At 36.4% G+C, this 25,572-nt stretch overlaps 1 protein-coding gene across 5 annotated transcripts in view; it reads left to right on the top strand.

Annotated features, from left to right (window-relative positions):
* LOC123531533 (galactosylceramide sulfotransferase-like) overlaps positions 1–25,181 on the top strand; it is a 45,068-nt gene extending 19,887 nt beyond the window's left edge. For 3 of the 5 annotated variants that reach the window (XM_053517431.1, XM_053517432.1, XM_053517433.1), the window contains exons 2-3: positions 17,029–17,097; positions 21,963–25,181. In XM_053517431.1, coding sequence (XP_053373406.1) covers positions 17,081–17,097; positions 21,963–23,127 — 1,182 coding nt within the window. In that variant the 5' untranslated portion in view covers positions 17,029–17,080 and the 3' untranslated portion in view covers positions 23,128–25,181. Of the gene's footprint in view, positions 1–5,643; positions 5,689–17,028; positions 17,098–21,962 lie in introns of all 5 variants that reach the window. The other 2 variants (XM_053517435.1, XM_053517434.1) reach the window with 1 other exon arrangement.
* The last annotated feature ends 391 nt before the right edge of the window (positions 25,182–25,572 follow it).

The following is a 25,572-nucleotide window of genomic DNA, read 5'->3' as shown; positions in this document are numbered from 1 at the left end:
ATAAACACATAAAAATAGGCATAAATTAAATTACTGAAGGCCCCCCCTCCCCCTACGTACTCCATTCACACACGGTGGAAATATATTTTATTTTTGCTTTGTTGTGTATCTTGGTATTTTTTTCTTACTCATACAGCCAACCCCATCCGCCCAAAAATAATCCGCGCCTCCGACCCCCGTTCAGAATGCGTTCTTGTTAAACCCACTTGTTCACACTTTCTAAGTAAAAAAAAGTACTTTTTTTCTCCAAATCGATAAAATTTGGGTACTGTAAAACTTTGCCAGTGGTTCAAACTTATTGGCAGATATCGTAACAAATGGTCAAAATGTTGTGTTTATCTTGCATTGATAAATTAGTTTCCGTGAGGTCACATGAACAAGTCACCGTTGAAAATGTGAAGTTGTTGTAATCAAATGTCAGGTGAATAGTTTTAGACATAAAAATCCTTTTTTTTAAACAAACGTAGAAAATCAAGAGTTGCTCACCCTTTACTTGCCGCTTACCTCCTCCAACTTTTGCATATTGCTGATTGATGTGGACCCATCCAACCGGCGCGAAATCAGCACACTAGATTCCTTGCTGTACCCTTGACCTTTGTCTTAGGGGTTCTATATGGTGGTATCCTTGGTGACATGCTTTTGTTTCCTGATTTCTTAATCATCGTTTGCCTGTTCGCCGTATGAGGCAAACGTGTTTTCTTTGCTCTTGGTTTGAACCTCTATATGCAGCCCGTCTGGGCTTACCATGGAAGGCTTTAAACACTGGTGTTCACATTAGAGGTAAAATAACCTCAGGGGGGAAGACTGCGATCATGACATTTGTTTAAATTAGGCTGTTATGATTGTTATTATTATCATTGTCGTTATTATTACTGTTATTATTATTATTATGTACAACGCCATTTATTATGTCATTGTATAGAAATAGGTGTTTAATCAAATTAGTCAGATTAAGTTTCAGTTTTTCTGTTTATATTTTTGCTTTATTATACGCCCGAATGGACGTATTATGTTTTACCTCCGGTAATGCGGACCATTTTTAACAAGAAATATCTTTAAAAAATGATAGTCGGCGAATTGTAATAAGGAAAGAAGTTTATGAATTTTTCATCTAACATTCATCTTTCATCTAACATTTTTCAAAATGCAAAACTAAACACTGCACTTTAACAATTTAAATGGTTCACTTTTAATTTTTCGCAAAGGTTACGGTAGGGTTACAATTTTGTTTCGTTTATCCTTAGACGAATAATTACAGCAGTAGTTTGATGAAGATCCATGAAGCGGTTCATGAGAAGAGGTCATTAAACGTGTTTATATTTTTAGCTAAATTGGTCCCTATCTCCATTTGTAACAAAATAGCAGGAGACCTTACGATATTGTTACACATCGAGTTTGATAAAAATCCATTACATCTTAGTGGTTAATGCGAAGAAAGGCATATCTACTTTTAGCTATAGTGGTTCCTAATAGGGCCCAAGTTCCTATATAAATAAATTTGGAAGAGGACCTTATAATGATGCTCCAGACCAAGTATGACAAAGATCCACCAAGCTGTTCATGAGACGCTGTATAAAGGCATTTTAGCTCTAGCAGCCCCTAAAAGGGGTTAAATGTCCCAGCTGAACAAAGTTGGCTGCGGGCCTAATAAAGATGCTACAAATCAAGTTTGATTAGAATACATGAGAAAAAAATCAATTAAAGGATTTTCTTATTATTTATTTTTATTTATTTCTAAAATAGGCCAACTGATCCCGCTTTAACAAATGCATATTCGCTATTCATGAATCTTTTGACAATGACGTCACACCTATAAAAAAGTGAAGGTCAAGCAAAACATACAATTGTAATTATTTCAATATTTCTGTTTCATACGCAAAGTTTGACCGTAGTCATATCACATAGATAAACTGTATGCAGCGTACCTTCTTTTCAGAGTAATGAGATTCAGTCATTATATAGCATATATATAATAAAACAGATTTCAACTGAGTTCAATATTTGCATACCGTACTAAAGAAAAATATTCATATATAATAAGTCAGTTAAATAATTTATAACAAATATATCAAAGCAATAAAGTACTCATTTTAATATGCAATCTGAATAAGTCACAAAAGCAAGAAACCTTTTCATATATGTAACAAGGAAAATCTTTTAAAAAGCACTTCTCTACATAAAAGACTCTTAACACACCCTTATTAATGTGATACGCAGACCGTATTCAGCTCTTTCTTTAATTTGATATATGTTGGTATTTGAACAGGTTTTTATGATGTTTATTAAACTTACTTATCATTTTGAGATATATCAATATTCTTGCTAAATATACTGAGCCAAAGTTAACTTTAAAACTGTGAACAGCGTCGTTTAGGATAAACGCTTTGTCTACATTTCACTCAGCGTAGCACAATCAACAGAGTGAAAGAAATTGACACTCGTCCAATCAGGCAGAGTGTTGCATAAATCTTCTATTTTGATAAATAATCTATAATGTGTTATCAAGTAGTTTGATTTGCAAACTGAAGTCACGTGGCATAGGTAACGAAAACGAATTTAGACGTCGTCGCCGAAAAAAAATTCTTTGTAGTGAATGTTGACAATGAGTGTTGACAAAGCTATTCATTACATGATAAAGACTCTTAATCATGCCTGGAGTAGCACTCAGTTTACGTAAGAATGTTACATTTGTTTAAGTTAGTTAACTTGAGTGATCCTTCTCTCACTAGCCTATTGCCCCATCCCCTATATATATTCCAAAGACACGCGCAGGATCTTCAAAAAAGTAACCATCATTTCAAAACTGAAAAAAAATTTCCATGAAGTGGTACAAAATTAATGAGTATTCTGTGGATCTCCCACATTCAGGGAGGCGGAACAACGACAACTTGGCAATAGCCTCTACTGGTCTAAAAATAAACCAGAGTTGATAGCTGAGCAAAGCATTACTTTATCTTGTTTTATTTTTTAATTAAGTTCTGCTTAAATTATATTATTATGAGTTAAACCTGAATATTATATTTTCTTTCATTGAATAAGATTGTAATATTGCGTTCTACAAACAAGTTGATAAGTGAGTCGTCTGCTAAGTATTTATAATAACTTCAGCATGATTTTGTGTACAAACAGTGTTGGCCACACCTCCCAGGGAAATTCAAATTCAAATTTTCTCTTGACGGGCTTAATCTTTTTTCTCAAAGTCACCTTTACAAAATAAAACAGAATCAGATTTTTGAATAAGATGTTGTAAAAAGTCACAATGTACAAATGTGCCAATTAAAAATATCTTTCTGTTGATTTTAAGATAGTTTCAAAAAGGGTTCCCTAAGTGGTTTAGTTTACTTGAGACAGTCTCAGATGTGGTTGATTGATGAAAAGGGGCGTTTTAACTATAAGTCGGTTATAATTTACTTATTGGCATTTTAGTCAAAAACTAGGTCACCCGGTCAAATCAAAGGAAAAGCTTTTGAGCATTCTCAAGGCACATTTGTGACTCAATCTTTATGAAACTTGGTCAGAATTTCATTAATGATCACAAGGCCAAATTTGAAAAAGGATCATGTGGGGTCAAAAACTAGGTCACTAGGTCAGATCAAAGGAAAATCTTTTTAACACTCTAGAGCCCACAGTTCAAGTTTGAAACTCATGAGAATTGGTCAGAATGTTTGTCTTGATGACCTCTAGGTCAACTTTGAATCTGGGTTATGTGGGGTCAAAAACTAGGTCATCCGGTCAGATCAAAGGAAAAGCTTGTTTGCATTCCAGAGGCCACGTTTATGACCCTATCTTTACGAAACTTGGTCAAAATGATGATCTTGATGATTTTTAGCCCAGGTTCGAATCTGGATTATCTGGGTCAAAAACTAGGTCATCTCTTAAAATCAAGGAGAAACCTTGTGTATGCAATGTGCATGAAACTTGGTCAGAATATTTGTCTGCATGAAATCTCGGAGAGATTTTTATCTGGGTCATTTGCGTCAAAAACTATGACGCCGGGTCAAATCAAAGAACAAGCTTTTTTACACACTAGGGAGCACATTTTTTATTCTGTCTTCATAAAACTTGGTCAAAATGTTTGTTATCATGAACTCTTGGACGATTTCAAATCTGAGTCACGTGGGGTCAAAAACTAGGTCACTAGGCCAAATCAAAGGAAAAGCTTGTATACACTCTGGAGGCTACATATTTTTGCTCCAGTCTTCCCGGAAACTTTGTCAGAATGTTTGTTTTCATGAAATGGAAAAATCTGAATCTGGGTCATGTGAGGTCAAAAAGTAGGTCACTAGATCAAATCAAATTAAATTCTTGTTTACACTCAAGAGACCACGTTTCTTTTTGTCCAATCTTAATGAAAATTGGTCAGAATATTTGTCTCCATGAAATCACTAGGTAAAACACTGTTATGATGTGTTACTCAGGTGAGCGACCTTGGGTCATCTTAGCCCTCTTGTTTATAAGTGTCATTTGTATGCCATACGGTCAAGGTCATAGTCACTAAAATATATTTTTTTCACTGATCACCAAGAAGATTGTTTCAGTTTATAACTTCAGTGTATGGTGGCTGATTTCTGCCATCTCGTTCTGGCGTGTTGGCGCGTTTGCAGGCGCCAGAAAAGCCAGGACGCAGGACGACAATTATAGCGCCAAGACGAAACAGCATTTGTGTTTGGCGGGGCGCCAACACGCTAAATGGAATTGTGTCTGGCGTCTGGGTCTTGGCGCGTTTGCAGGGCGCCAAGACGCCAACGCAGGACACAATTATACGCGCCAAGAGAAAAATCCATTTTTATTTTGGCGCGTCATTTGTGTTTGGGCGTCGGCGTTGCAGGGCGCCAGACGCCAAACCCAGGAGACATAATATGCGCAAGACGAAAAATTCATATTTTCGTTTTGGCGCGTTATTTGTCGTCTTGCGGTGGCGCGTTGGCGGGGGCGCCACACGCCACACCCAGACGACAATGACGCGCCAAACGACAAATCCTATTGTCGTTTGGGCGTTCATTGTCGTCTTGGTGTTGGGCTTGCGGGGGGGGGCGCAAGACGCACACCAAGAGACAAATGAGGCAAAACGACAAATAGAATTGTCGTCTGGCGCGTAATTGTCGTCTGGCGGTTGGCGTTTGGCGGCAAACGCCAACGCGCCAAACGCTGACCGACTTAATGAAATTGGTCAAGCCAAAACTAGGTAAAACACTTTATGATGTGTGTACTCAGGTGAGCGCCTGGTCATATTGTCGTCTATAAGGTCATTTGTTGCATACGTAGGCATTGTCACTAAAAATTTTCCACTACACCAAGAAGGTTGTTCAGTTTATAATTCAGTGTGGTGTGTATCAAGCTTTTTAAGTTGAAATTGGTTTGGAGTGTATTCGGGGTCACCCCTACTAAAAATAGAAAAATGGTTACCGCTTTGAGTACACCTGTTGTCAGCAAACTTGTAGTGTAGATAGATTTTATCAAAGAGAAATGTTGGGAATATATTTTGAAGTCACTAGGGCCAAGGCCAAGGTCAATGTTACTAAAAATAGAAGAACGAGTTTTCTTAATAATTTGATTAAACTGCATACTTTAAAAAAGATCCACAGCGGCGCAGTAGGAAAAGGTGTTGGTTTCTTGTACATTTTGTATTGTTTTGTATTGTAGGATCAAGGTCAAACGAATGAATTGAATCAGGGATGATATATGGCCGTGAAGTATCAAGAGTGCTTGATGTATATGTATTCTGAATAGCATGACTGGATATAACAGAACATGGTCCTTTTTAAATAGAATATGATGGCTTGATGTAAAGATTGAAAACCTGTTTTTATAATTTTGTTTACAATAAAATGATTAAAGGTGGTCAATCACATTAAATATTTCATGTCATTTTTCAGTTTTCGTTACAGATTTATTAAAGGAAAAAAGTACCTGTTACATTAAGTTTTATCCTTATTACAAATATTTGTTTTATCATTTTTTTATGAAAATTTCTGAAAATATCACTTTATGAAAAAGTATTTAAATATACTGAAATCCCGAAAATAAGACGGTTTCGAAAATAAGTCACCATTTCACTACCGACAAAAGGGGCTCATAAATTAGCCGCCGTCCACTTTTTTATAGCAGAAATAGTATAAATGACCTTGGACAAAGCAATAAAATTCCTGTTTAAAACGCTTCTTTCCACGTCATTTCTACTTATTATAACGTAACCGGTCTTTGAGAGATGACAGTGGAATATTGTAGTCTGAATCGAATCTTCATCAGACTCACTGTTACTGCGGATGGGAACTTCGTCGTCGCTTAGGACCGAGTCAGCAGACGATCACCTAGTAACACCAGTGTACATATACTTATAAGAAAGCCTATAAAACGCTTAGTACACCTGGTTAAATTTATTATGTATCGTGTAAATCATTCATTCCCGTTGGGCGAATAAATCTTAAGTGTATTTGTTTGTTAGGCCAGAGAAAAACTTTTTAATGGGTAATTAACTGTGAGCATCGGATTATTTTCATTAAGAAATTGTAACAAAACAGGTATGTCAGAAGTACAAGTATTTACCGACGTCGATTTTTTTACTAAAAAGCAAAAAAATATGACATCCGTATCTACAGTATCTTGGTACTCGAAAATACGCCGGTTTTTAAACCGTTTTCGGATGTATCATAATGAAAAGTTCGATAATAAGCCACCCACAAAATAACTGTATTCTTTTGTATTTCTATGATGGCAGTTATACATGGTTTGCCTAAAAAAATGAGAAATAAGTATCTCGTTACAAATTGACATATATAAGGCCAAGACAATGTGTTTAACGTCTAAACATACCATTTAATTAATTTAGTAGTATGAACTTTAATTTTGTTGAAAAATTAAGATGAGTTTAGAGCATACTTTTTCTACCATGTAAGACAGTTATTATTCTGTTTTAAAGCAATACTGAAAAGAAAATGATTGAATAAATCTGCGGATGAAGTTATGAAAACACATTAATTCAGGGAGGGCCTAAATTGTCCACTTGTCATCTAGAATATCTGTACTATACCAGTATTATCAGATTGGTTTGCACGAAGTTCATGTGGGAGCAATAAGTAGATCAATAGGTTGGGGTGGGTCTTTAACTTGGTTGTTGCATGACCAAGATAGGGAAAGGAAGGGAACATGATTATTTTACAAACTTGCGTTTTAATGAATTTCGGCAAAAGATATACCTGTCAATGCAAATGTTTGAAAATTATAACATGCCGTGAATTCCAAGTCCAATATTACCACTTTGTATATTCGCAGTAGCAAACTGTGGCAAGTCTATATTTGCATGCAGTTCTCGTGTGGCTATCGGTGTGTAACATTATTGTGTTCGCATTAACCGTTAATTATTGGCTATAACATTTATTTTTATCCATCGGTGTTCAAGAAATTAAAAGTGTTAAAAACCCACCAATACCTAGTGGTCCACTTGGTGCAAATAATCGTGCATACTACTACATTAATTAAATATTATATAAATACATTGTCTTAGCCCTATATCTGTAACTGTCAAATTGTAACTAGATACTTGCTGTTTCTCATTTCTTTATATAAAAAATGTATGATTACCATCATGGAAATACAAAAGATTACAGTTATTTTGTGGTGTGTCTTAAAGGTAACTTAACACTAGCCACTATTGACCTTGACATTTTATAGGGAATATACAAGTATATACAAGTCTCAAAATGTACTAAGTATTTAAAATTAAAGCTCAAATAAGAGCTGGCGCTATTAGTGACTAACGCTCCCGAAGCCACGGAGTGTGACCAAAAATGCTACAGTTGTCTGTGCAAAATATACCAGCATAGTCTATTAGGTATGACTTATTTTGCGACCAGATTAAAAAGTTCTCCGAAGGTAATCTTGACCTTGGAGCTAGGGTCTGGGTTTTGAGCATGACACACCAGCTCATCATAGGGAAGAATTGTGACAAATAATTTCTGATGAATGGCAGAGTTATTGACCGCACAAGAAAGATACAATGTTGTTAAGTCTAAGTGTGACTTTGACCTTGAAGCTATTGGTCTTGGGCTTGTGTCTGATACGTGATTTTAATATAGGGAACGTTTATGCCATGTAATTCTAAAATCTCCTAATCGATGGAAGAGTTATGGAACGGACAAGAAACACACCATGTAAACTGTCAACCTCTAAATGTGACCTTGACCTTAAAGCTAGTGGTCTATTAGTTATGCATGACACGTTTTCTCGTTATGGGGAATATTTATGCCAGTTCTTTGATGAATGACATAGTAACGAACCGGACTGAAACAAACCCTATTAAACTTTGACTTGACTTCTAAGTGTAAACTTGATCTTGGAGCTAGGGGTCTGGTTCTTGAGCGTAACACATTGCCTCATTATGGTAAACATTTATACCAAGTTGTTTCAAAATCCCTTCATGGATAACAGACTTATATACCGGACACGAAAAAGATCCTATTAACCTATGACTTCTAAGTATGACCTTGCCCTTGGAGCAAGGGATCTGGGTCTTGTGCATGACACATTGTCTGATTATGGTTATCATTTATGCTATGGTATTTCAAAATCCCTTCATCGATGGCAGAAATATGGACCGGATACAAAAACAGATCCTGTTAACATTTAAACTCAAGTCTGACCTTGACCTTGGAGCTAGGGGTCTGAGTCTTGCCCATGACACGTCGTCTCATAAAGATAAACATTTATGCTAAGTAATTTCAAAACCTCTTGATGAATGGCAAAGTTACGAACCGGACATGAAACAAACCTTATTAACGTTTGACTTCTAAGTGTGACCTTGACATTGAAGCTTGGGGTCTGAGTATTACACACGAAACGTCGTCTCATTAAGGTTAATGTAAATGCCAAACTATTTCAAACTTCCTTCATGGATGGCAGAGTTACAGCCCGGACAAGAATTTACAAAACAAGAGGGCCAAGATGGCCCTAGGTCGCTCACCTAAGAAACACACCATAACAGTGTAAAACATGTTTGACCTAGTGATTTCATGGAAACAAATATTCTGACCAATTTTCATTAAGATTGGACCAAAAAATTGGTCTCTTGCGATAAAACAAGCATTTTCTTAGATATGACCTAGTTTTTGACCCTAGATGACCCATGTTCAAACTCGACCTAGATTTTATCAAGGCAATCATTCTGACCAAAATTCATGAAGATCAACTGAAAAATACAGCCTCTATCACATACATAAGTTTTTTCTTTGATTTGACCAAGTGACCTAGTTTTTGACCTCAGATGACCCATATTCAAATTCAACCTAGATTTCATTAAGGCAATCAACCTGACCAAATTTCATAAAAATCAATTGAAAAAAACAGTCTCTATCGCATACACAAGATTTTTCTTTAATTTGACCTAGTGACCTAGTTTTTGACCTCAGATAACCCATATTCAAAATCGACCTAGATTTCATCAATGCAATCACTCTGACCAAATTTCATGAAGATCAATTGAAAAATACATCCTCTATTGCATACACAATGTTTTTCTTCGATTTGACCTAGTGACCTAGTTTTTGACCCCAGATGACCCATTTTCGAACTCAGACTAGATTTTATCAAGGTAATCATTCTGGCTAAATTTAATGAAGATCAGTTGAAAAATACCGCCTCTATATGTATACACAAGGTTTCTCTTTGATTTGACCAAGTGACCTAGTTTTTGACCCCAGATGACCCATTTTCGAACTTGGTCTAAATTTCATCAAGGGTATCATTCTGACCAAAATTCATGAAGATCAATTGAAAAATACAGCCTCTATTGCATACACAAGGTTTTTACGCGATATTACCTAGTGACCTAGTTTTGAACCCAGATGACCCATTTTCGAACTCGGCCTAGATTTCATCAAGGTAATCATTCTGACCAAAATTCATGAAGATAAATTGAAAAATACCGCCTCTATCGCATACACAAGGTTTTTCTTTGATTTGACCTAGTGACCTAGTTTTTGACCCCAGATGACCCATTTTCGAACTTGGCCTAGATTTCATCAAGGCAATCATTCTGACCAAAATTCATGAAGATCAATTGAAAAATACAGCCTCTATCGCATACACAAGGTTTTTCTTTGATTTGACCTAGTGACCTAGTTTTTGACCCCAGATGACCCATTTTTGAACTCGGCCTAGATTTCATCAAGGTTATCATTCTGACCAATATTCATGAAGAAGAATTGAAAAATACAGCCTCTATCGCATACACAAGGTTTTTCTTTGATTTGACCCAGTGACCTAGTTTTTAACCCGAGATGACCCATTTTCGAACTCAGCTTAGATTTCATCAAGATTATCATTCTGACCAATATTCATGAAGATTAATTGAAAAATACCGCCTCTATCGCATACACAAGGTTTTTCTTTGATTTGACCTAGTGACCTAGTTTTTGACCCGAGATGACCCATTTTCATACTCGGCCTAGATTTCATCAACGTTATCGTTCTGACCAATATTCATGAAGATTAAATGAAAAAGACAGCCTCTATCGCATACACAAGGTTTTTCTTTGATTTGACCTAGTGACCTAGTTTTTGACCCAAGATGACCCATTTTCGAACTCGGCCTAGATTTCATCAAGGTTATCATTCTGACCAATATTCATGAAGATTAATTGAAAAATACAGCCTCTATCGCATACACAAGCTAAATGTTGACAGACGACGGACGACAGACGACAGACGACAGACGCCAGACGCCAGACGACAGACGACGGACGACGGACGCCGGACATTGAGCGATCAGAAAAACTCACCTGAGCATTGCTCAGGTGAGCTAATTACAGTCGGACGGACGGACAGACAAAGCGAATTTAATATGCCCACCTTCGAGGAATAAAAATCAAAGAACATACTGTAGTGTAAATAAGAAGTTATTTGCTGAAACATCGTTAAAAGATGCAAGGATGTTTTTGATAAATAAAACTTAAAATTGTCAACTACTTTTGTAAAATTCTTGAAACAGATATATACTTATTAACTTAATAATAACATAATATATTAACAAAATCTGAAAAGTGGATCCCTCGGAAGCACTGATGACAAGTTTAATAGTGAATATTGCAGACTCAATTTGATTGAGACCGCATCACTGGCACCAGATCAGAAAGAAAATGCCTCCGAACGTGTTATACCCTACCCCTAGGTATTCTATAAGAACCATGGTCATGAACGGGAAAATATACTAACCCGTTTCAATCGCGCATTTCATACCTAAAACACGCAGTGCGGTAAATGTGTACTATGGATATCAAACAAGTGGTAATTTATCTTCTATTGAGTACCGGTCGCATTTCTTTAATACATCTTATCTTAGAAAAACAACGCGTAGTTTATAGTAATTTCAACGTAACACAAAAAACTTGCTTGAACTTCCCTGGTGAAGTTCCGTTCTAGATTAAAAAACCATTCTGATTGGCTGTTGTGAAAATGTATGTCAATCGTCACTTTACTACACGTGTTCGCTAAAATGTGAAAATGCAGCATTAATGTGCAAAATGAATAAAATAAACAGAACAGATGCAGACCAATGTACGATTTCAAATTAAATATCGTATACAAGATGAATTTCATTCATCATTTCGAGTTTTAGTGTAAAATTGTGATTTTTTTAAATTCTGTTTTTGTTTGTTTACGTTTCGCCAAACATGTGCACACTGTCGTGACCTCTAGACCGGATGTTCATTAGGGAAGGTCAAGCAAGTTTTTTCTGTAACGTTGACGAAAGCATAAAATATGTTGATAATCTCAGCAATATGGAATATTGAGACAATGTGACTGGTGCACGATGGAAGATAAATTATCGCTTGTTCAATATGCTACATACCCATTCACCGAACTGCGCGTTTAAGTTGAGAAATGTACGATTGAAACGGGTTAGTATAATTTCCCGTTCACGACCATGGTTCTTATAGAATACCTAGGGGTAGGGTATAACACGTTCGGAGGCATTTTCTTTCTGATCTGGTGCCAGTGGACCGCATTAACTGTAGTTGGTTTATTTTGTACACTAGTCAGCAGTGTGTACATGTATCTAGATAATTTGTAATCATGCTTTGCACAGAATGTCACGGATCAGAGGGATAGACTGGCTATATTCATCACTACAACCCGGTAAACTGTATGAAATCTAATGTGGTAGTATATTCATGGCATGATACAACAATTATTTTAATCCTGTCATTCCTTGAGCAAAATATTTTTATTTTAAAATACTGCTATTCAAATTACGCCAAATCAAATTTAAAATACCTACAGTGGTAATCTAATATGTATATGTAGAACTGAGTATAAACAACCAAGTGCTAAAGTTGTTAAAGATTAAATACTCGAACAACTCTGTTAGCCAACTAAAATCTGATTAACCATCTTTGAAACTGATCAAAACACCTTAGTGTCTAGATTCTTTAGAAGAGGTCAGACACTAAATGTGATGTTAGGGTGATAGGATAGAGTTCCACGTCATGACAATTGCCCGAATAATTAAAAACATTGTTCACATCTACCCTGGTGCTGCTTTGTCAGATATTGTTTGCTAGACTAGTGAGCCACGTGTCTACCAGAATTAATGACTAGTGCATTCGAATTTTAACAAGGTTGTGAATTATGTTGATGAACATCAACACTCTGTTTTAGCCGCCTGCTGCTCTGAATACGTATCCACTTCCGCCTACGTATCATGTATGTGTCACTACCAGGGTCAGCCTGTGGTAAGGCGTAAAAAAAAATTGTTTGTTTCCGGTATCCCGACCTACCCTAAATTTTTGGCCTGACGCTAAATGTTTTTATGGCCTTGGAGAACATTTTTTTCAACTTTTTAACAAAAAGTTGCAAAACTGCACTTTTTATGCTTTAAACATGGTCAGTGATGTTATAAATCAAGTTACTGATGCTCTAGAGGCATAACCCCCCTATTTGTATTCATTTTTTGACACAAAAATAATTTCCGAAAAGTCTCCCTTAATAAAAAAAAATCCAAAAAAAAAAAAAGTTTTTCCGACCTACCTACCCTAATTTTTTTGAGCATGTTACCGGAAACAAAGAATTTTTTTTAGGCCTAAATGTGGCTACTGTGTGTTGAACCATTTTAGTTGACGACACTTATTCAAAGGCAAATGAACAAGAGTGTTGTATGTCTGTGGTGCCTTGACGTCATGCAGGAAGTCGCTCTTCTTGAACACTGGAGCAATCTTGGCCATATATCAAACCTTTGGGACTTCACCTTAGTTCAAGAAGGTATGGTATATAAAAGTGAGCATATCTACTGACTTGATTCTTTCATGATCATTCCTCCAAAAGTTAGTGCTTGAATGATATCTTATGTAGATGAAAGTTCCTCAAATGTCTCCCAAAACCAGATACGGTAATGGTGATTATTTAGTCTGCCTATATCGTTTGACGTTCTATACACTGCCTGATCATTTAGCCTTTTCGGAAGGTCTGTCTGTCTGACACGTTATTCGTCTTGTTGTTTTGTCACCCAGAGGTAATTTGTATAACTACAGCGGGCTTTTTATTACAATATTGTGGGGGTATATTTGTCCACCGTACTGAAAACGCTGTCCCTGAAAGTAGTTCACAAATGTTTACCTCAAAGCTAGTTTTGTCCCGAAGAAGAACTTCGGTTTTTTCTAGTGAAGGAAAGGCCGATTATCTGTATACCATACCTCATGTTACTGTTGCGAACTAATGTTCAACAGGATGCTTGTGTATATATCTGACATGCTAAGTGGATAATCATGTGAGCTTACTACGAGGGACGGCCAGTTCATATTTGGGTTGTGATATGCCCATCTCACTGAGTTCAAACCTCTGATGCTCTTGTCGAAGCCTACACAGTTCATCTACCTGCAGATGTGTATATTAGTCTGCTGTCATACTTGGTGGTGTGATGGAGCCGAAGTTTCACGCAGAGGAGTTCAAGCTTCTTGTTCGTTTTGATTGGTCTTATCGTCCTTCCAAAAGATGTTTTACATACCTCAACTTAGTATTGCTTCGGGTGAAAATTATTTCATTTAGGCGTGATTCTGTACAAAGGATAATGTCTTGATCTACATTTTTCATGTTAGGAACCTTGTTTTTGATGTTTTTGAAAGCTGATATTTATGGCACATGATTATAGAACATGGTACCCTGCTTGATTTCAGCGATATGTGCCTGTTATATTAATTCGGTATACTTCAAACGTTGCATGTTAGTGAGGAGATTGCGATCTGTTGTTGACATAGTCATCGAAGATTTATTGCACCACTTAGCACAGTTGCTGCAAAGTAACGCCCAATGATCTCAGTTTATTGCTTTGGAGCACATGATGTTTTGAATATCGGGATGGCTACTAAAGGGAAAGAGGGCATCATCATGCATGGAAACTTGTATTGGCCAGGATTTACACCGAGACGGCCACGCAAGTGTAGGGGAGCATCATGAATGGCAGCATATAATGGCTATAGTATTTATTACGAAATGGCAATTAACAAATAAGTTAAATGTTGTAGCATAATTTCCAATATTTGAGTTCCCAGCTTTGAGTTAACAGTTTATACAATGAATACATTTAAAGTAAAAGGGCCAAATTAGGCCTTTTTAGATATGGCAACCATATTGAAAAGTGCTCAGTTAAATAGCAAACAAATTACATAAGACCTTTTGATCGCTATTGGTCATCTGTAACGATTTAGACTATTTTGGAAAACTGATGTCAACAGATTCCAAGAATAAAATCATAAATCACATATATATATATATATATATATATATATATATAAAAGAACTTCCTTCAAAGCTATTTGCTTTTGATGCGACTTCATTGGTTTGTATCAGAAATAGCTAATGGTATAAATTGTAAAACACACATTAACAATTGTTACATGATTAGATAAAACCATTTGTACTAATGGGTTTTGAAAAAAAAACTGTCGTCAAGACTGTAACACGCAATTCATATTCAATAAAGCTAGCAAACTCATTTTCGTTGACTTTTAAGGTAACCAAAAAAAAAAATCGGAAATAAAAGAAGTTAATCCTTTCAATTATACATTAAATGTCAACGATTGATCACTACCAAATCAAATGTAGCATGTCTATCACAAGTAATCTAAATATAAGAGAGAACTTTATTCATTTCCTCGAACCATTTCTCAGTAACGTCGTGTTTTCTTTTTACTGTACTGCAATTTGGTATAATTTTAAAGCATTCTTTCAAAACCTGGATGCTAGATCTATAAAAATCGCGAAAAAAGAGACATTGAAATATAAGATTTAGTGGGTTGTAGTTCATGAAGCGTAACCTTTTTGCATGAAAATTAGCACCGTGAAAATTTGATATTCTTGAAACTGTCGAAAGGACGTTTTCAAGTAATGGTACAGAATAGCCTGATTTAGTGGTGTTCAACCTAGATATCAAAATACAATAGGCACTGCAGCTGCTGTCTTAGCAACAAAAGAATCTTTGTCGATTGCACCCTTCTTTTTGAGAGCGGCATTATCGATGCGATTGTCAAGTAAAACAAAAAGAATTGATATTTTCTTGAATACCTTGTATTATCAGGTTTGTATCTATGGTAACGAAGCGATGCTAATTTACAAGTCGAGTTTCTTTCGCAGTTTCTTTCCAGAAGGATAGGAATGCAATGGATGGGAAACATATATACTATTCCTTCTAAAATAAACGTAAATTGAAATTGGAATTGTTGAAAGGTATTTAGTTTCAATATTTCTTTAATAAATAGGCTTGCTAAAGGCTTAATATGAAGCAATAAGTACAGGGTGGCTGATTAATTACTTTTTGGTGACTGGCAAATTGATGAATAGACTGACTGAGTAGCTGGCTGACTGGCTACATTTCAGTAGCTGCCTAACTGACTGGCTTGCTTAATTGCTGACCGGTTAATTTACTGACTGGGGTCTGACTGGCTGGCTGCTCGACAGGACAGACTGGCTTGCTGGCGGTGGACAGGATTTTGGTATGAATGAGGGATGGGCTAAGCGACGGACAAGTTGTTCATCTGGTTAATTCACTATCAAACATTGCTGTAGGAAAATTTAAATAGAAAAAAAAATACCCATAAGTTTACAACAGAGAATAGCTGATTATGAAAACAGGATATTTTGTTACGATAATACTAAACAACTGATGCAATACTGCTGTGTACAGACAGAACCTTTGTAAGAGCATGTCTGAAATAGTACTGCTTGTTTAACTAGAAGCTGTAAATAAAAACTATTGTAAACTAGTGCCACTCGATATTGATCATAACTACATGTATATATGTTAAATTTTCTATATTAAGGCTTAATAATTATATTTATTAATAATAAATAAAACTTACAGGTAAGCTTAATATAGGGTAAAATGAAAAGTACATTGCTGTTATATCATTTTATGTTAGATTTAATTGACTAATAATTTAAATATTCAGTTCCGAACAATTTTTCATGTCTCTCGATATACGATTTACACTTTTATTAAACTAAATGTGAAATATATTCAAACGCAATAGCTTTGGTTCCTTTTAGTCTATGTATACTTCCTATGTTTTCTAATGCCTTTTTACAAAAGGATATGTTTAAACATAAACATATTAAGCGAAGAGATGTTTAAAACCATATTGTGATTGTTAAATTTGAAACTATAAAAAGTTCGTTTCTGGCGGAGCGGGGTTTCGCGACGGTCCATTGCATTATTGTGCAGGATGTGTAGTATATTCGGCAACTTAGACTTCTTATTCAGTGGTCATCTACCTTACATTGTAACCAATGTAGCGTCGAATTTTAGTCATTGGTTTGCCCTACCTATATAGCTCGTTTTTTGAGATTATCGTTATTTGTGTAAGTCAGAGATTAACTCCGCCCCGCCAGGTCAAATAAAATGCACCGTACGTGTATATATAGTGTTTACTGATCAATAAAAATGTAAGAGGCGGGTTTATTGTTGAGTACACTGACAGAGAGAGAACAGTTGCTTGAATAAACAACTAGAGAAATTGAAGATTATATTCAAATATATTTCAGATTCACATCCAACGCGGGTGATTCAGGACAAACTGAACTTCCGGTCAAGAACATGAAGTGGAATACAAGGTAACGTTGTTTTTGCCTTATAAACAAGAACGCGGGAGGGAATATACTTACCTAGATCGCCCGTTCGCCATTCCGTCTGTCCTTCTGTCCGTAACAGTTTTTTTTGTCCGGACGGTCGAAGGAAATGTTAGGAAGCTTGACATGATGGCAGTTAGAGAAAGTGCATAGTGCAAGAATCATAACTCTGTACTGATTTTATTTTTGAATTGCTTTCCCTTTTCTATATATTTTTGGCGAAACTGCTGAACTGAACGTTATGATAGATGGCAATGAGATGAAGAACCATAACTCTGTCTTGATTTCAAAATTTTCTCCCTTACTGTAGTTAACTTTCTTTTGTTGAAACTGCCAGGACACTTGATATAATGATGAATTTCAATAAGGTGAAGTGCAGAGACCAAAAGTCATAATTTATTTTTAATATAAAATTTTATATCAATGAAGAATTAATATTTCCCAGGCAGTGATTTGTTGTTGAATAAAATCATTTTTTGGAGTGTGCTGAAATAGCAATAAAATTCTATGAAGTAATTACAAGCACGAGTGCACGAATGGTAAAATTATACGCATCCAGACCCCGCCCCTCCTCCCTCCCCCCTCCCTACCCCCTTCGAAGAAGGAGGGATATATATTGTGTTACGCAGATGTCGTAGATGTCCGTAGACCAATCGCTTTCCGGGTGATAACTCAAGAACGCTTGGACCCTGGATCATGAAAGCTGATGGGGAGGTTAAACATGAGCAGCAAATGACCCCTATTGATTTTGAGGTCAGTAGGTCTAAGGTCAAGGTAACAGTGACCCGGAACAATTAAACGGTTTCCGGATGATAACTCAAGAATGCTTGGGCCTATGATCATGAAAGTTGATAGGAAGGTTGGTCATGATCAGCAGATGACCCTGTTGATTTTGAAGTAAGTACGTCAAAGGTCAAGGTCACAGTGATCCGGAACAAGTTAAACGGTTTCCGGATGCTAACTTGAGAATGCTTGAGCCTAGGATCATGAAAGTTGATAGGGAGGTTGATCATGACCAGCAAATACTCCTATTTATTTTGAGGTTAGTAGGTCCAAGGTCAAGGTCACAGTGACCCAATCTGACTAAAGTACTTGATCTTCTAAACGAAGATCTGAGAACGACCCATTCACATTCGTCTTCTGTATATTTTGGATTTCCAGTATTGCTATTTTTATTTTATCCAATCAGACGACTTGTTCGAATGTCAAAGAGTAAGAAAAATGTGAAGTCATTCCAGGGCTCGAACCCGGGACCCCTCACTTACAAAGCAAGTGGCCTACCGACTGAGCTAACCGGATATCTGATACATTATGACATAAGAATTATAAATATCAAAAGTCAAGGCTACAGGTAGATTTGCAAGATGTTGTAAGTTAGGCTCTGATTGGCTAGCGAAAGGGTCGTCAGAACGAGGCAATGAATAGGTCGTTCTCAGATCCTATGCGTAGCGTAATAGGATATGTACTTTAGTCAGATTGACAGTGACCCGGAATAGTTAAATGCTTGGGCCTTTGATCATGAAAGTTGATAGGAAGGTTGGTCATGATCAGCAGGTTACCCTGTTGATTTTGAAGTAAGTAGGTCAAAGGTCAAGGGTACAGTGACCCGGAACAAGTTAAACGGTTTCCGGATGCTAACTTGAGAATGCTTGAGCCTAGGATCATGAAAGTTGATAGGAAGGTTGATCATGTCCAGCAAATACTCCTATTTATTTTGAGGTTTGTAGGTCCAAGGTCAAGGTCACAGTGACCCGGAACAGTTAAATGCTTGGGCCTGTGATCATGAAAGTTGATAAGGAGGTTGTTCATGACCAGCAGATGACCCCTATTGATTTTGAAATTAGTAGGTCAAAGGTCAAGGTCACAGTGACCCGGAACAGTTAAACGGTTTCCGGATGATAACTCGAGAATGCTTGAGCCTATGATCATAAAAGTAAATAGGGACGTTGGTCATGACCAGCAAATGACCCCTGTTGATATTGAAGTTAGTAGATCAAAGGTCAAGGTCACGGTGATCCGGAACAAGTTAAACGGTTTCCGGATGCTAACTCGAGAATGCTTGAGCCTATGATCATAAAAGTAAATAGGGACGTTGGTCATGACCAGCAAATGACCCCTGTTGATATTGAAGTTAGTAGATCAAAGGTCAAGGTCATGGTGATCCGGAACAGTTAAACGGTTTCCGGATGATAACTCGAGAATGCTTGAGCCTAGGATCATAACAGTTGATAGGGAGGTTGGTCATGACCGGCAGATGACTCCTATTGATTTTGAGGTCAGTAGGTCAAAGGTCAAGGTCACGGTGATCCGGAACAGTTAAATGGTTTCCGGACGATGACTTAAGAACGCTTTGGCCTAGGATCACGGATCTTAAAGAGGGGGTTGATCATGACCAGCAAATGACCCTATTGATATTTAGGTCAGTAGGTCAAAAGTTAAGGTCACAGTGAACCGGAAGAATACTCTTTCTGCACATTTAGTTTGGACTGTAACTTAAACTGCTGAAGGGAATGTGTTGTATTTCTTTCTTTATTTCCGTAAGAAACATCATGCTGTCGTACAGTTGTGTCTTTTGTCATCGCGCTATGGTAAGTCGTTTCTCCATCATCGTACTACCGTACAGTCGTGTCTTTGCCGTCGTACTTTCGTACTGTCGTGTCCTTACCATCGTTCTAACGTACTGTCATTTCATTGTGCACCTGATGCGAAAGCGATGGCCCTAACGGGATACCGTATATATAAATAATTTATTGTCAATGTCATAATACCTAATGTGGTTTTCGATCGTACCAAGAGAAAAAATTGACATGTAGCCAGTAAACTTCAAATAAACGCTTGATTCCTGTGTACTCACCTCCTCTTATATTTACCACCCAATTCAAATAAAAACTTAAATAAACCCAATTCAAATGAAAATGTTGGGACTTTTATGTCTGACAAGATTTAGCATAGCAAAAGGTTCATTATAGCACGTACGCAAATTTTATTGTAGCATCATGTTACAGGCGTTTAATATGACAGTAATGATCTGTTTGGTTACTTATGTTCATTTAACCGCAATATTAAAATCTTTGGACATAGCTCTCCCGGATGTTTTCGTCACGAGATTAACACACGCAAGATCCTGCATATAAAAAATACACATATGCATTTACGAAACGCAAGAAAAAGAATTAGACAGGTAAAAATGCAAACCTGAACTTCAGCATTTGCAAATTGCAGCTATAAAACCACGTAACAGCGACTACTTCATGATTATTTTGCGGGAGTCTGTTTTTAGATCATGCATATTCATTATATTAATCTCTATTCTAAAGTATCAAATATTCAATGCACGGATGATTACTCTATACGAATGATTGTTCCTTATTGGCCTGTTGTTAATATAACTTGCATTTCACAATATATTGACTTAACACTTTCCCAGCTAAGTTTCTATAATGAACTTCTCCATCATCCAATTTGGACAGTACCATTAACTGTTATAAGGTGTGCTTACCGAAAAGACACTGATTAAATAGCGAACAGTGCAGATCTTGATCAGACTGTACGAATGTGCAGGCTGATCATAATCTACACTTGTCGCAAAGGCAGAATCAATCGTGTCTAGCATGATAAGGGTTAGAGACGCGTAAACACACATTGTCATAGAGGCTATTTGTAATGAATATGCACGAGTCCAAGATGGCGCCGCCCTAGTGTTGATCGGATTCCTTTGACAGTACCCTTGTATCCATTTAATACCTGCTCAGTCAAGTGTGAAATGTCGACCTAAGTGTTCCTTCTCTGGAGAAGAAACAATTATATGTTTTGGTGGGATTGGGGGATGAAGGCTTGCGATGAATCATCAATATCAAGAGAACAATATCTGAGATTTGAAGTGTTTCATGTCAGGTTATCTTTTTCTATTGAACTTACCGCCTTTTAGGAGTATGCGTCAAATAATCCTGACATCATTCTTTCTTGAGTTATGTCCCATTTTAGACTTTGAAAGATTGCAACTTTATTTTAACCGTATGTTCTCTATTCCTCCTCCTATTTCTATCCCTTTAAATGAATTCTGATATACATTTTCATTTCCGATATTGTTTTCGGTGAATTATGACCCGTTTTAGACTTTAAAGTAATGCAATTTAATTAGAATATCCTTCAGTTCCCAACCAAATCAGTTGAAATTTAGTATACTTGGTAAGCATTATTAGCATGATCTGCACATGCGTATATTGTCGAGACTTCTATGCTCGATACTGTTTTCTGGGGTTATGGCCCTTTCTGTATCATTGTCAGGAGTTTCGTGTCCGATATTTACCTTTTTCACTCGTTTCCGGGTAAGCTCTCAGTATAGGTGGATGGTCCATCGTCCACCGTCCATAAACAATTTACATAAGCGGATTTTCCTTTGATACATTCGTTTAAATTTGGCCCCTATTAGGGACCATCGGAGCCAAAAGTAAAACATCTTTTTTCTTCTTGGCATTCACCGTAACATATCTTTAAAGGACTGCTTCTCATGGGCCACTTGATTGATGCCCATCTGTAATATCATTGTTTGGTCCTGTCGCAAATTTATTGTATGGGGTCACTCGGTCCCTTGTAGCGTTGCTGGAGCTATAATAGTTATAATGTCCTCTCCCAATTTCTAATGAATGGGGCGACTAGGGCAGGGTACATTCGACCAGGATGTCTTCGGGAAATTCAGAGCTCTTGTTAACTGGAGCGAGCCAGTAATATGTGGGCGGATAATGATTGAAGACCCAAAAGGACAAGCAGCTTTTCTCAACAGATGTGTAATTCTTAATTCTTAATAATTTAAATTTCTAACGACTAGCCTGTTTTCTTCTTTTTTTCAGATGGTTAGGTGTTGGTTTAATGGCAGCTGTGGCTATTTTCGCAACACTCCAGCTGATTCAAGTTAGCAACCAATATAACAATCTACCTGGGCGAGAAATGTCAGTATTGGAGCATGCGCAAACCCTTTTGAAAAGATCATGCCGCGAAGAATTTCCGGTTCCGCAAGGTGTGCGCGTGTTCTCTGACGGAAGAGAAGTGCACCATTTTGCTTTTCTCAAGGTTCACAAAGCGGCAAGTGGAACAGCTACCTCTATTTTCTTCCGGTTCGGAATGACAAGAGGTTTAACGTTTGTTTTGCCCAAGTGGTTGAATATCGTCAGCTCAACCGACACATTGATAGAGAAACAAATTCATCCTCGTCTAAATAAATCATTCGATATTATGACGAGTCACGTGATTTATAACAAAACCGCGTTTGAAAGATTTCTGCACAAAGATTCCGTTTACATTGGCATTATTCGTGAGCCATATCAACAGTTTAAATCCAGTATGAATTATATGGCGCCAAAATATGTATACAACATATCAAAAGTAAATCCAATTCAGCAATATCTACAGAATCCTCTCAAATTTGAAACTGCCAAAAGTCCACGATTTTCGTGGATCAACAATCGTCAGGCTGCAGAATTTGGTACTCCTGATGACGTCATAATGAAAAGGAACAAAACGGCAATGAATGAGTATGTGCAAAAGCTTGACAAAGAATTCCATTTAGTGATCATTTCAGAATATTTTGATGAATCTATTGTTCTGCTCCGGAGGATGTTAAACTGGAGTTTGAAAGATATTCTGTACAGACGACTTCATACACGTGGTTGGGATCGTAAGGTAACTCTTCCCAGACCACATGATCGGAAGCTGTACCGCCGGTATGCCTTCGCTGACTACGCCATTTATGACTTCTTTTACAAAAAACTTTGGAAGCAGGCCATCCAGGCAGGCGAAGACTTTTTCGGCGAAGTCCTCCACTTCAAACAGGTAAGAGATGAAGTGGACGATTTTTGCAAAGTATATCCGAATATTACGGAAACGTATACTGTTGAAAAAAGTGAGTGGAATAAAGCGTTTATTGTGGAAAAAGAGTTCTGTGGCATGATGTTTGCCGAGGAAGAAGACTGGGTAAAGAAAGTAGCTCTCAAACAGTATAATATACAACCGAAATGAACACTGCTAGAATGAAACTTCAACTAATTTTGGCGCGGAAAGCGTGCGGTAAACGCAAAAATCAGCTTTATTTAAAGGATGTGTTAACCTGAAGTTTAAAAATACTCTACATACTTTGCATTTAATTAAATCTGGAATGAAACTTGTGGCATTGGGAGCCTGGTTTGGCAGAATATGCAAGCGACTTTGTATAGGAATGGGAAAAAAAGCAACAACGCTGATAGTTTTAAGAAAATAACCGGAAATGATAACCGGCAATTTCCGTCCGATCACGTGGGCCATTTCCGTATACTTCGGTGGTACCGGATCGTTTGCTTTAAATGTAGACGCATTTTTACGAAATTGCTTGTATAGGTAAAAGGTAAATGAAAACATTTAGATAAATCGCTTCAAATTGAAATTTGTGGAATGAAATTTAAGTATTTGTTCTTCTGAGATGAAAAACTGGACTTTAATTTAAACGGCTTTTAAATCTGTTTTAAAACACATGGAATAGCTGTCCAAATAGAATAATGTGCATATCATAATAAATTATGGTAAAAAACATCTACTTTCAACATTGCAAATGAACTTTAAAAGGCAATACAGTCATAAAGGTAGGTAATAAAAACAGTGGATTTAATAAAATGTTCTGCTTTGAAAATCAATAATTACATTGACAAATAGAAGAAAGTGAGGATTTAAATTTTTTTTATATATTTATGTTCATAACAAAAAAAAAACGTAAAAATTGTTTTAAGTTATAAACAAAAGCATTTTGACCCTTTTAGGTGTTTGATTATAGCAAAAACGAAAGGTGTTCAACGATGTTATATCAAAGTGCAACATCGATCAAGAAAGATAAAATTTATATATTTTGTGTAGGATATAAGTACAACATTTACTACAAAAATACAGTTCGGGTTAGGGTTGAAATTGGGGCAAACTTAGTTTTACATGGAGTTGTATAGGGAAAAACATTTAAAAAATCTTCTTGTCTTGAACCACAATGCACTGGGCTTAGATATGTGGCATGCATTATCTAGTCGACCTAAAATCATGACCGATCAATGTACAATGAAATGTTGAATGTTGAAATATCAATAAGCACTGGCTATCAGTCCTTCCAGGGCTTTGATTTGACATTACATTGTCTTAATATAATTACCCGCTAGTTCTTTTTAATTTAAGCACACATCTGGATCAACATGTTTGTAATAAGTGATAACATACTAAAATTTCAAAACTATCGAATATGGCAAACGTATGAGTTTTTTCTTTATTTTACTACCTGTCTCTAAAAACGCGATAATATTGTGATTTTAGAAAGCGGGTGAATAACACTTATAAAGATGTGTACATTTATTTCTGGAAAGTAGCTAAATTTCATACAAGTATCTTTTTTGTTTTGGCTGGGTACATCAACGACTTTATTTTTTATAATAATATATAATATATGATATTGTTCTTAATGTTCACTAGTCTCTATTTTATGGCTTTTGAAATTGATTGATGTCGTGAAATGAGTAAATTTATACGATGTCACTGTTTAGTCAGTTTAAACATATGTGAAATCTAATACAGGATGTGTGCCTCTATAAATAATTATAAAGTCTGAAAATAAATACTTAACGAAGGTAATACGCAAGTTTTAGAAGCGTCATTTACTTTCATCTTTATTTAAGAACAGTTGTTAGTGGTAATATAGAAACAAAAAATATGATGTGATATTCTGCAAAGGTTTGACTGTAGTCTGTTATTTTCTTCAGTGTAAGTTACTTCATATTTATTGCATTCTATTTCAGTTTATTCTATATTTCACTTAGCTCTGACAAAAGAATCTCAGTTTGAAGTAACGTGATTTTTTTTTTGAATTCGAAAATTTCGGAAGGTTTCTGTTATTGTCATTACATCTGTTTTCCGGAGAAGTACCAGTACTGGCCTCCTGTTTTGGTGTGAGACACTCAAGAGCATCTCAGAAATATCCGAGTGTCTTGTTGAATTCTGTAGTTATGATTTAAAAAGTTTACGATAGTATCTTTTAAATGTGATCCAAAAAAAAAAAAAAAATAGAATGCATATCAGATTTGTTGACTCATTTATTCAGTATGATAAAAAGATCTCAACTTAATACCCAAATAAAAAAGCATTAAAGATATAGGTTTGTTTGTTTTAAATCCCATGGACAAAAGTTAGGTAACATAGACTTTCTAGCGTTTATTTGCAGATGAAGATCCAGCTGCCCATCCAAACATTTTTTTTTCAACCACGGGCAGGCAGCTAATATAACAACCCTAGCAGGGTTTGACCGGCGTTAAAAAAGGACACGTGTTTTAAAGTCAACAGTATGAACCACCATACTACGGAGGGTATAAATATTGACCCTAAACTTGGCATGTAGATAAGATGGCGATGAGGCAATGTGCAGAGAGTATGAACAGAAGCGGTAGGTCAAAGATCAAGGTC

This window comes from Mercenaria mercenaria, chromosome 11 (genome assembly GCF_021730395.1).
Source record: "Mercenaria mercenaria strain notata chromosome 11, MADL_Memer_1, whole genome shotgun sequence".
NCBI lineage: Eukaryota > Metazoa > Mollusca > Bivalvia > Venerida > Veneridae > Mercenaria > Mercenaria mercenaria.
This window is presented reverse-complemented; position numbering and strand designations above follow the sequence as displayed.